Source organism: Diabrotica virgifera, chromosome 2 (genome assembly GCF_917563875.1).
Source record: "Diabrotica virgifera virgifera chromosome 2, PGI_DIABVI_V3a".
NCBI lineage: Eukaryota > Metazoa > Arthropoda > Insecta > Coleoptera > Chrysomelidae > Diabrotica > Diabrotica virgifera.
Genome location: NC_065444.1, coordinates 16777417 through 16790322, shown reverse-complemented (window position 1 = coordinate 16790322; position 12906 = coordinate 16777417). Strand labels below are relative to the sequence as shown.

Here is a 12906-nt window from a genome sequence, read left to right as displayed (position 1 = left end):
CCACCGCCCTTGTAGACCCGCCACTGGTTCTCTCGAAAAATTGTTGCAACAATTGCAACAATTTCAGTCCTTACACTTTTTGTCGAAAAATTGAAAATGGCGGAGATATTGAACAAAAACAATTGCTATAAAATCAATCAGGTCTTACGCTCGCATTTTTACCGCATACGTACTACCTTAAATATTGATTTTATCAAAAAAATGAACGACATCAAAATTGTACAAACTTTAATTCTCTTCATTTTTGTATAGGTATAAATTTGTTGTAAAACTATAAATAAACGAGATAATTCAATAATTATGCTCTATCTGTCACTATTTTTCCCCCATAACTCGGAAAATATCGACCGCACGAAAAAAATAATAATAAACGAAATTATAGAAAATCGTATTTTTAACAATTTCTGTTTCCGCACTTTTTGTCTAAAAGTTAAAAATGGCGGAGATATTGAACAAAAACCGTTTTCGTTTGAAATCAAGATTGCGGCTAACGCAACTGTGGAATTCAGTCGAGATTTTAAATTTATACTAATATTGACCCTCCCTAAAGATTAGAAAAATAAAATTTGGGGCAGCTCGTAATGCAAGGTCAAATGCTATTCCGACTGGGCTATAGGTCATATCCAACCGATTTTATTCTGATGTAATTAAATTTAAACAATTGTCAAAGTAAATCAGATATTACATAATATTATACTTTACCATCGAGCTTTTAAATATATACTTTATAAAGGAAAATAATCCATAATTTTCTTGAAAAATGGTACCCCATGGACTAATTGTTATCAATTTTCTAGATGTTCAGGAAGTGATTGATACCAATTATTCTATATTGGAGTATTTATAGTAAAGTTATAATTTTTTTCCGCTAGGTTACTTGGAAAGATCGACTGGCTAGTTGTGTTGCTACGATGCATAGAGTTTTCCTCTCCGTTTTAGCACTTTTCGTATTCCAAGCTTCAACTGAAGATCTACGTAAGTTATATCTTTTATATTAGTGTAATAATAGTGATTTTATTATATTATATTAAAAAGGGACCATATATTTATATTATCCATATACCTATACCATCTTTCATATAATAAAATTAAAATTTTTAAAAACAAATTAAAAAAGTAGAAAAATAGAAAAATATAAATATCTGGGTACCTACAATAATTAATGAAAATAATGAATACACAGAAGAGATTAAATCAAGAATAGGACAGGCAAGAAATGCTTTCAACAAACTGAAAAAAGAATTCTGTAGCAGGGATATTACAATTTCTTTAAATATAAGACTTCAGAGATGCTACGTTTTCTCCGTTTTGTTTTATTAATTGGAAGCTTGAATATTAGAGAAAGAGGTTTCGGACTGATTAGAAGCCTTCGAGGTATGGGCCTACAGGAGGATATTAGGAATAAGTTGGAATTAATAACTTCTTACAATTAACAATACAAGGAAGAATACAGGGTATAAGGAGTCGGGGAAGAAGATGCACTTCCTGGTTAAATAATTTGAGAGATTGGGTTAACTGCACTTATGCGGATCTCTTTAAAGCAACGGTGAGGAAAGTGCGAATTGCCATGATGATTGCCGACCTTCTTAGAGGAGATGGCACATGAAGAAGAAGAATGTAATAAAAACATCATAATCATCTTTACTTTGAATAATAATAAAAATGCTATACACTCGAAAATATCAACTGACAAAATAAAAGCACAAAATACTAGTCATACATAAAAGTTTTACTGTGATGTGTATCTAATAATGAAACAGAATATGAGTATTAACTAGTAAATTCATTGAAAAGAATAATATATCTGATTATTTTCAAATATAACTTGGTTTTGATCAGCCTCTTTTTTCTGATCCTCTCATAGGTTCCTCTCATACGATACAGCCAAATCACTCACTTAAATTTCTCATCCAAGATATTCCTTTGTTCTTCCTGCCTTATATTTTGTAGTAATATGTACTTTTGTCTTGGCATTAGATGGCCCAAATATTCAAATTTTCTCTTTTTTTTTGGTAAACATTACTTGGGTCCCTTTGTCAATTTTCTATATAATGTCTTTGTCTTTGCCTATTGTCTTTGTCATTTCTGAGTTGGTCAATCCAACTTATTCTTAATATTCGTCGATAACACCACATCTGAAAACTCGCACTGCTTTCTATACTACTCTTTTTATCCAAACTTCCACGTCATACAATAAGGTACGAAACACATTTTAATTTGTAGAAGGAGACTGATATTATTATAATTAAACAGTTTCTTAATATTTACGAAAATTTGAAGTTTAGATCATATACTTGGGTTTCTAGGTATTAATCTGTATACTTAGTGCATACCCTATTCATATCTAGTAAAATTTAAAATTCTTCCGATGTTCTTGCCAATATTACAGTATCGTCAGCATATCTATTGTTATTTATCACTTCCCCTTCTTCTTCTTAAGGTGCCGAGACCGCTTGTCGATCGTTGGCTCTCATGTTGCCCAGCATATTAACAATCACTGTCTTATTTACAGCCGCACGAAATAGTTCAGTGCTAGTTTTCCCAAACCATTGGCGTAAGTTTTTAAGCCAAGGAGTTGTACGGCGGCCCACACTTATTTTTCCCATTATTTTACCTTGCATGACAAGGTGAAGTATGTCATATTTTTGTGGGTGACGTATTATATGACCAAAGTATTCCCATTTGCCCCTTTTAACCGTGTTCACTACTTCGCAACTTTTATTCAAACGTTGCAAAACCCTTTCGTTTGTAACTCTTTCTATCCAACTGATCTTTAGAATACGGCGGTAGACCCACATCTCAAGTTTTTCTAGGTTTTTTAAAAGCGATTCTGTCATGGTCTATGCTTCAACCCCGTAAAGTAGTACTGGGAATATGAATATATAACACCGAACCATTCTTATGCGAAGTTCCAAATTTAGATCATGACTGCACAGGATTTTCTTAAATTTCATAAAACTTGTTCTTGCTTTGGCAATTCTACTTTTTATTTCTGTACTAGGGTTCCAGCTTTCATTAATATGAGTAATACCCAGATATACAAGATTACTTACTCGTTCAATTGAGTCATTACCGATTGTTACGTTAAAGTTATTATTATTTACGGCTGCCTGTTTACTAATAACAATAAACTTTGTTTTTCTTGCGTTGAGTTTGAAGATGTTCAATTGATCCTGTCACTAACAAGGTATCATCTGCGTATCTGATATTGTTCATAAGCGTACCATTAATGAGTATGCCCTCTTTTGCGTTTTCCAACACTTCATTTAAGATTGTTTCAGCGTAAAGATTAAACAACATTGGTGACAATATACAGCCTTGTCGAACTCCACGCTTGATTTTTACTTCTTCAGAGCACTGATTCCCAACCCTAACACATGCAGCCTGGCCCCAATACAAATTTGCGATTATTCTAATGTCCCTACCATCCAGACCGGCAGTCTTGAGAATATGTAGCATTTTTTCATGGCGAACTTTATCAAAGGCCTTTTCAAAATCAATCGCGTACATGAAAACGTCATGATTTACATCTCTGCATCTTTGAATTAAAACTTGGGTTGCGAATAGTGCATTACGCGTTCCAAGGCCACAGCGAAAACCGAATTGAGTACTTGAGATTCTTTCCTCAATTTTTTTATATATGTTCTTTGATGAATTATTCTGAGAAAAGTTTTCAATGCATGACTCATTAGGCTGATGGTGCGATGGGTGCGAACAAATGAGGATTTAAGCCAATTTTTAGGAATTTTTCCGCTTTCGTAGATTAAGTTGAATAATTTCGTAAGTATCTTAATGCCCTCGCTCGGTACCTAAAAGCTTTAGTGTTTCTGCGTAAATTCCATTTGGTCCGATCGCCTTACCATTTTTTGTGTTCTTTATAGCGTATTGCACTTCTTCCTTAGTTATTGGACGACCGCTTATGTCATTTAGCGTTTCTATTACATAGTTCGCTTCATTCATCATCGATTAATTCCTTTATACAGGGTGTCCCGAAAAGATTGGTCATAAATTATACCACACATTCTGGGGTCAAAAATAGTTCGATTGAACCTAACTTACCTCAGTACAAATGTGCTAATAAAAAAAGTTACAGCCCTTTGAAGTTACAAAATGAAAATCGATTTTTTTCAATATATCGAAAACTATTAGAGATTTTTTGCTGAAAATGGACATGTATCATTATTATGGCAGGAAAATCTTAAAACAAAATTATAGTGAAATTTCTCCACCCCATAAAAATTTTATGAGGGTTTTGTTCCCTTAAACCCCTCCAAACTTTGGTGTACGTTCCAATTAATTCATTATTGTGGTACCATTAGTTAAACACAACATTTTTAAAACTTCTTTGCCTCTTAGTATTTTGTCGATAAGTCAGTTTTTATCGAGATGCGGCTTCTTTTTTAATATGTTTACATAAACATTTTAAGGGGCTTTTGTTCCTTTAAACCCCCCAAATGTTTGTGTACGTTCTAAATAAACTATTATTGTGGTACCATTAGTTAAATACAGTATTTTTAAAACTTTTTTGTCTCTTAGTCTTTTTTTGATAAGTCACCTTTTATCGAGATATGGCTTCTTTTTGAAAATATACCTAAAAATGTAAATTATAAATAAATTTTCAGATTATTATTAACAGGTCGCTATAGCCAGGGAGGTAGTGTCAAATTTGACCGGAGCATTTTAGCATGGCTCGTTTCTTATTATTTAGGTAGGTGTTCCAAAGCTTATTAACAAATGATGTGTCAGCTGGCCCAAAACCGGGGATTTTAGGCAAGAAAAGCTAAAATACGAAAGTTGATGGACCAACGCTACAGCTTAAATGTCAAATATTTATATACGTTACTCAGAACATTTAATGGACTTGCTTACTTGGCACCTACCTTTCACTCAGAAGATCGGGGTTCAAATCCTGGCGCGGAAAATTCTTTTTGTTTTTTAAATTGACATTTTATTTTGAAAAATATTTATTTTTATAATACCACGTTTTTATTATTTATACGAGACAATATAAAAAAAATCTGTATGTCTTTTATAGAATTATGCATAGAACTTATGAAATAGCATATATACATTTGATCATAAATATTATGATTGACCTTAATAAGCAAAACTGTTGTACATGAACCCCTGAAGCTTCCTGAGTTAGTACGACCAATCTAAGTGAAAAAGGGGGTTGGCCTCCCCACCCCACTCCCGACATTTTTTTATCTTTTTAGACAAACTGTTTTTTGCATAATTTTATGTGATGTAAAACCAAAAGATACATACAACCCTAATTTTTCAATTTTCTATCACCAACCCCCATTTTTTTAATAGCAATCTAATTATTTCCCTGTTCTCTATAACATATAAAAATGAATTTTTGTCTGTATGTCCCTTATAGAATCGTAAACTATGCATTTAATCATATTATGATGACCTCAAGCAAAGTTTTTGTACTTACATGAACCCAGGAAGGAGTTAATACTTAATAATATATACTTAATAATTAATAGAGTTAAAAGAGTTAATACTTTTTTATTATTAACTAGCTGACCCGGCAAACTTCGTACCGCCTTAAAACTAAATAATGTTTGAATGTTTAATACCTAAAATTACCAGAAAGCCAAAAATACTAAAAAATATTGCGTACCCATACTTTTTTCTACCAAATGCATAGTTTACGATTCTATAAGGGACATAGGTACAGACAAACATTCATTTTTATATATTATAGAGAATAGGGAAATATGTAGATTGCTATTAAAACATGGGGGTTGGTCATAAAAAAGTGAAAATTTAGGGTTGTATCTTTCGGTTCTACAACATATAAAATTAAGAAAAAACAGTTTGTCCAAAAAAATAACAAATAATATCTCCCTTTTCACTTAGATTGTTGGTCTTACCAACTCGGGAACCTTCAGGGGTTCATGTACAACAAATTTGCTTATTAAGATCAATCATAATATTATGACCAAAAATGCATAGTTTGCGATTCTATAAAAGACATACAGATTTTTTTATATTGTCTCGTATAAATAATAAAAACGTGGTATTATAAAAATAAATATTTTTCAAAATAAAATGTCAATTTAAAAAACAAAAAGAATTTTCCGCGCCAGGATTTGAACACCGATCTCCTGAGTGAAACGTAGGAGCCAAGTAAGCAAGTCCATTGAATGTTCTGAGTAACGTATATAAATATTTGACATTTAAGCTGTAGCGTTGGTTCATCAACTTTCATATTTTAGCTTTTCTTGTCTAAAATCCCCGGTTTTGGGCCAGCTGACACATCATTTGTTAATAAGCTTTGGAACACCTACCTAAATAATAAGAAACCAGCCATGCTAAAATGCTCCGGTCAAATTTGACACTACCTCCCTGGCTACTACAATCGTACTTAACCATATACAAATATGTGGTGGATTCGACAAATATTCAAAATATCTCGATAAACACTGGCTTATTGAAAAAGGACTAAGAGGCAAAAAAGTTTTAAAAATATTGTGTTTAACTAATGGTGCTACAATAATAATTTAATTGGACCGTACACAAAAGTTTGGGCGGGGGGGCTTAAGGGAACAAAACCCCCATAAAATTTTTATGGGGTGCACAAATTTCACTTCAATTTTTTTTAAGATGTGGCTACCATAAGAGTGCCACATGTCCATTTTCAATAACAAATCTCTAAGAGTTTTCGATATATTAAAAAAAATCGATGTTCATTTTGTAACTTCAAAGGGCTGTAACTGTTTTTGTGTGCACTATTGTATATCGGTAAGTGAGATTCAATCAACCTAGTTTTGACCCCAGAATCTGTGGTATAATTTATGACCAATCTTTTCGGGACACCCTGTATATTGAGTCCATAGTAATAGTTGACCTTCGATATCGAATATAATTTTTCCGTTTTTATCTTCGATTAGTGGAGGTTTAAATTTTTTATTCAGTCCTTATCACTTCCCCACTAACGATTATTCCTTCATTTGCGTTTGATAATAGCTTCCAGCTATTTTATATGCGCCGAAAAGTAGCCATCTACTGTCTCTTTATCAGTTGCATAACAAACCTCCGATGTAAGCCTACGTTTCGTGGACATTAAGGAAACCATTTGACAGGGTCAAATTAAAGGACGTTATCGACTTTTATGTGGAATAGAGATACTAGTAGAAATAATCAAAACTGTCGAAAATATCTACCTGAACAACACAATAAAAATTGATGAAGAACTAACTAATCCAAATAAAGCTGGTAAAGGGGATTCTCTGAGCTCTCTATGGTTCAAACTGATCATGAATGAAATAAATTTAAAAAAGTATGTGTTTAGGCAATACGTAAAGTATCCTTAACAATAGTAACCTATACTTATTGTACGGTTATAGAGTATATTCCCATAGGTAAGCTGGTTAAGAGTAGATAACGATTTTTCATATGTAATTTAAAGTATTATCTGCATAAATGGCACAAAGAATATTTGCTACGAGAGGTATATGGTTCAAAATGCATACAGTATCACGACTAATAAGTTATGTTCACATACATGTAGAGTACTTACAGTTTTATTCCTTGATGACGTGTCACATCAGAGCTCTGATTGAATTCCATAATCCATTTGGTTCATTTGTAAGGCACTCACTAATACGCTAAATAAATCATCGTCGATAATACTGAGCAGATTGAATTATCTGAGCGGTATAAAACGATAGCAAAAAAAAAGCCGGTAAAATGCGGCCTTTTTACGAATAGCGGGAGCGTCGATAGATTAGAGATGATTCTCGTTAGGAAGCTTTTGACGATCTGCCCCGGCGAGGGGTTCAAATGCGAGTCTCAACAATAACCTGGAGTTTCCAGAAAGGTTACATAAATACTACTTGAATTTTAAGTAATCAGTAGTACAGGGGCGTAACTAATTATTTTAGTGAGCCGTGTATAATATATTTATTGTACATATTGCCGGGGGCGACAGGCGAGAGAGATGGCCTATATCACCTCGAAGAGAGGGGATTGGCAAAGATGTGCACAACGATAAGAAATGTTTGAAGAAATTAGAGTTTATATACACAAGGGGTAACAACGATAAAATGGAGGAAAACGATAAGTTTTCCCCCTAGGGATAGATTTTAATCTTCCAGGGGAATCACAGCGATTTTCGTAATACCACGAAGAAAATCACCGTGAGTAGTGTGAATCTTGACAGTACGAACTAGACCATCCTTACCAGGCAATACATCTATTACCCTGGCAGTTGGCCATAAGAGTGGAGGAGTACCATCCTCCTTCAACAGAACCAAATCCCCGATCTTGACAGGGTCAGTAGGGTCGGTCCATTTATTTCTTTGCTGCAGGAGGCAAAGATAGTCTTTTTTCCACAATTTCCAAAATTGCTGTTGAATTTTACTAATACGCTGAAAAAGATTCAACCTATTTTCAGGTATCTCTGAAACACTTGGTTCAGGGGGCGCGGTTAAACTTCTTTGAACTAAGAAGTGAGCTGGAGATAGGAAAGCGAAGTCATTGGCGTCAGACGACATCCTAGTGATGGGTCTCGAATTTAGAATAGCCTCGATTTGGCATAATACTGTGTTAAACACTTCAAAGGTGAAGTGGGAATTTCCTATAATTCGATAGAGGTGATACTTCACACTCTTTATTCCTACCTCATGGAGGCCGAATTGATGGGGGTTGCGGGGAACACCCATCTTGAAAGTTATGGAGTTTTGAGTACAGAATTCCTTAATCTGTTCCGAATTATTTTGATTTAAGAAAAAATCATAGAATTCGCGCATTTCATTTTTTGCCCCATGGAAATTTGTGGCATTGTCGCTCCAAATAATACTGGGCGTGGATCTTCTGGCAATAAACCTTTTCAGAGTAAGAATATAGGCTTCTGCGCTTAATCCTGTGACGAGTTCGATATGAACACATTTAGTGCTCATGCAAATGAAATAGGCTACGTATGCTTTGTAAAGCGGTGCCTTCCTCAAATGTGAGGACTTAATTAAGAAGAACCCCCCATAGTCCACTGAGACGACTTGGAAGGGTCTAGTGGGGAGTACACGATCGGGATGCATATCTGCCATCTGTTGAACAGAATTGGGTGTCATGAATCGGAAACAGTTTACACACTTACGAATTAAGCGTTTAATCTGTCTTAATCCGTCAATTGGCCAGTACTTCATTTTGACATACGAAAGTACTGTTTGCGCGCCTGAATGTAATAACTTATGATGAGCTTGAGTCAAGATTAGTTCTACAACTCGACATTTAGAAGGAAGTAGAATGGGGTGTTTTTGATTATACGATATGGGGGCGTGTCGGAGACGTCCTCCCACACGAATCAGCCCATCATTATGTTGTAGGAAGGGGTTGAGTTTACGAATGGCTTTATTGGTCACGAGTTTAGCATTTTTCAATTCAAGAATCTCTTTTTTAAAGTAGATACTTTGGATATACCTGATGATCGCGTGATCAGCGATCTCCATTTCGGGTGGCGTCAATATATCCGTATCTCGTGGAGAGTTATTTATTTTCTTTTTAATATTACTGATGAATCTAAAAAGATAAGCGACAATTCTTTGAATTTTACGAAAAGAAGAAGATTTAGCGAATAGATTTTCAAAGGTGTCGTTGAGTTCGTGATTTGTTGCTATGTTTGAGACAACTAACTTCCTTAATTCAGGAAGATCATCCTGAAAATGAGGAATTTGATGAAGAGAAAAATCGATGGGATTGTCTCTAATAAAGCTAGGTCCGCATAACCAGTCTTCGGTGGTCTGGGGATTATCAAAGACATTTATCCCTCTGGAAGCGGGGTCAGCGATGTTTTCGTGACTTCTGACGAAATGGAAATCACAAGGAAAAGTTTCCAACAAGGAATTGACCTTTTGAATTCTGTTTTGTACAAAAATGTTCCAAATGTGTTTTTTAGAAAGTATCCAAGACAAGGCAATTGTAGAGTCAGCAAAGAGATGAGATGAAGATATACTCAAATTTTTCTTGAAGATGTGAAAAAGTCTATGAGCCAGAGTGACTCCCAACACTATTCCACAAAGTTCCAATTTGGGGATGGTGAGTTTATTTTTTAGCGGAGAAATTTTGTTTTTAGAAGCGATAAGCCGCGACGATACAGAAAAGTCTGAGTATGTCGCTTTGAGATACACACAAGTGCTGTATATTTTTTCCGATGCGTCGGTGAAAATAATTAATTGAACATCAACAACTTTCTTTTGTAAAAGTAAGCATCGAGGTACCTTGACCTCTTCTATAGTTTTGAATGTCGATAAGAGGTTTTGCCAATTTTTCATAATGATGGGTGAGTCAATGGGTTGATCCCAGTCCAATTTCTGGGACCATATTTCCTGTATCAAGAGCTTAGCGTTCACAAGGACAGGGGATAACCATCCTAGCGGGTCATACAAAGTAGCAATGTAGGAGAGAATAGTACGTTTAGTAACAACATTAGCCAATTTGAAGATAGGAGTTTTAAACGAAAAGTGGTCGCGTTCTGAATCCCAGAATATGCCTAAGACTTTATCAGATCCCGTGAAGTTAAGACTGACTTCAGAGACGGGATTTAAATTGTGTTGAGACAGAAATTCTGAAGAACTGCAGTTCCACTTGTGGAGGAGGAAACCATGGGTTTCTAGCAAAGAAGTTAATTGTTCGAAAAGACAACTTAATTCATGAAGACTGTCAGCACCGCTGATCAGGTCATCCATATAGATAGATTCTTGCAGAACACTAGTAGCAAGTTCGTGGGTATGTTTGTTGTTGTCAGCGATGTGCTTGATAACTCTTTGAGCGATAAATGGGCTACTTGGGAGCCCGAAGGGTAATCTTTGAAATTGATAGCACCGTAAAGGCTGCTGAATATTGTCCCTAAAGAGAAAATTTAACAGAAATGTTTCAGTGGGACAAATGGCGATTTGTAGGAACATAGCCTTGATGTCGCCTACTAGTGCGAATTTAAACTGACGAAACTTAGCGAGAATGTCAAAAAGTTCATGTTGGACGACATAACCTTTGTCTATGACGTCACTGAGGGAGATTCCCGTAGACGATTTATTGTTTGGATCGAAAACTATACGAGTGGAAGTAGTAGAGTTGGATTTGAAAACGGGAAAGTGAGGGAGAAAGTAATTAGGTTTACCTGAGTCATTTAGCATTTTTAACGGCACTTGAATTATTTGTCCGTTATTGAGATATTCCGATATAATGTCCTGATATTTTTCCAATAAATCAGGGTTGAGTTGAAAACGTTTCTCGAGACTGAGAAAACGTCTTTTTGCCGAGAGAAACGAATTTCCCATGTCTATATCTTCGATAGGGAGTTTGAGATTGAGTGTGGACTCATATCGTCCATTGGGGAGAACATTAACATGTTTTACAAAATTAATTTCAGCGGGGTGATCATTAATGAGATCGGTGTTCTGAGGAGCGGCTTCTTCCAGCTCCCAGAATTTTTGTAAATGATCGGATAGTTCCTCGTTGGACACTACCGGCTCATTTACGGCGGAAGGAGTGTTATGAGAACAACAAGTAACGAGAGAGTTTGAATAAAATTCCAAAGCCTTTTTAGTATTTTTCGACTTAAGAGCAAAGTCTGGAACTGACCCTGATATCGTGTACCCGAGTAGAGTGCGTTGAAGAACGGGAAGACCTTTTCCCAAACGAATTATTTCAGGTTGAATGATATCGTTATACAGGTCTGCACCGAGCAGGATACCAATTGGGGATGTTACATGGAACATCGGATCACCTAATGGTATCTCTGAGGGTATGTTTAGTTTGCTCGCCGAAATAGAAATTTGAGGAAGCGGATTTGTTATCTTTGGGAGTACAGAGCACGAGATGTCAAAAGGAACGTCGTTAGCGACAGCGAAAATTGTTGTATCTACAATAGATTGAGACGAGGATGAGGTGGAGTTAATTCCATTGATCCGTAATTTTCCATCTCTAGTGGTGAGTGACAGTTCCTTTACGAGGTCAGCACTAATAAATGAAACCTGTGAGGCCGAGTCTAAAAGTGCCTTTGCGAAGACCCTCTTGCCGCTAGGAGCGACAAGATAGACCTGGAGTGTGCTTAATAACACCAAATGATTATCAAGCGAGGCTGCAGATAGAGCCATTGAATGTGGAGTCGAATTTTGAAGATTAACTTCCGTTTCAGGAGCTCTAACATGTGAGGGCCCCTGTTGTGAATTACCCTGTGTATGGGAGTTATTTGAGATAGCGGTTTTATTATGATTATTTGAGTTGTGTTGGCCAACAGCCGCGGAAGGGTTACTATGACCCGTTTTGTCGAAATGGAGCAACGTGTGATGACGAGATTTACAAACTATGCAAGAGAATTTGGATTTACACTGATCGAGCATGTGAGACCCAAGACAATTAATACAAAATTTATTTTGTTTGACAAAACTAAAACGTTCTTTAGAATTCAACTGCTTGAACTGAGGACAAGAGTAGATCGAGTGAGAGTCGTTGCAATAGGAACATTTCTTAGGACCTAAGCGAGGCGAAAGGTTACTGGTAGAAGTGTCTGAGGCTAGGTGTAAAGAGTGTCTGGAAGTAGTAGTCGATTTTGGTTTTGATTGAGATTGAATATTCTCAAGATGAACAACGCGTGTCTCGATTTCCCCTAGAAAATGGACAAAATCAGGGGTAGCTTGGCTACCACCGGATTGGAACTCAAGAGCCCTAATGGTAGGTGCGTCGAGTTTCTGAGTAGCGATATGTATGAGAAGTAAATGCAAGAGATCTGAAGGGGGCCTATTCAAGTTCAATAGGGCCTTGAAATTATTTGACATGACCGTATGAAAATTTCTTAATTGTGAGTGATTTGCGTTTCCAGAAATAGGAGGCGCATCAAGAATTTGAGAGATGAGAGTTTTGATAAGCGATTTAGAGTTGGCGTACCTTTGTGTC

General features: G+C 35.8%; 1 protein-coding gene across 1 annotated transcript in view; it reads left to right on the top strand.

The window, feature by feature from the left end:
- Positions 1-822: 822 nt before the first annotated feature.
- LOC126879456 (circadian clock-controlled protein daywake-like) overlaps positions 823-12906 on the top strand; it is a 45313-nt gene continuing 33229 nt past the window's right edge. The window contains exon 1 of the mRNA XM_050642470.1: positions 823-975. Coding sequence (XP_050498427.1) covers positions 912-975 — 64 coding nt within the window. The 5' untranslated portion in view covers positions 823-911. The remainder of the gene's footprint in view (positions 976-12906) is intronic.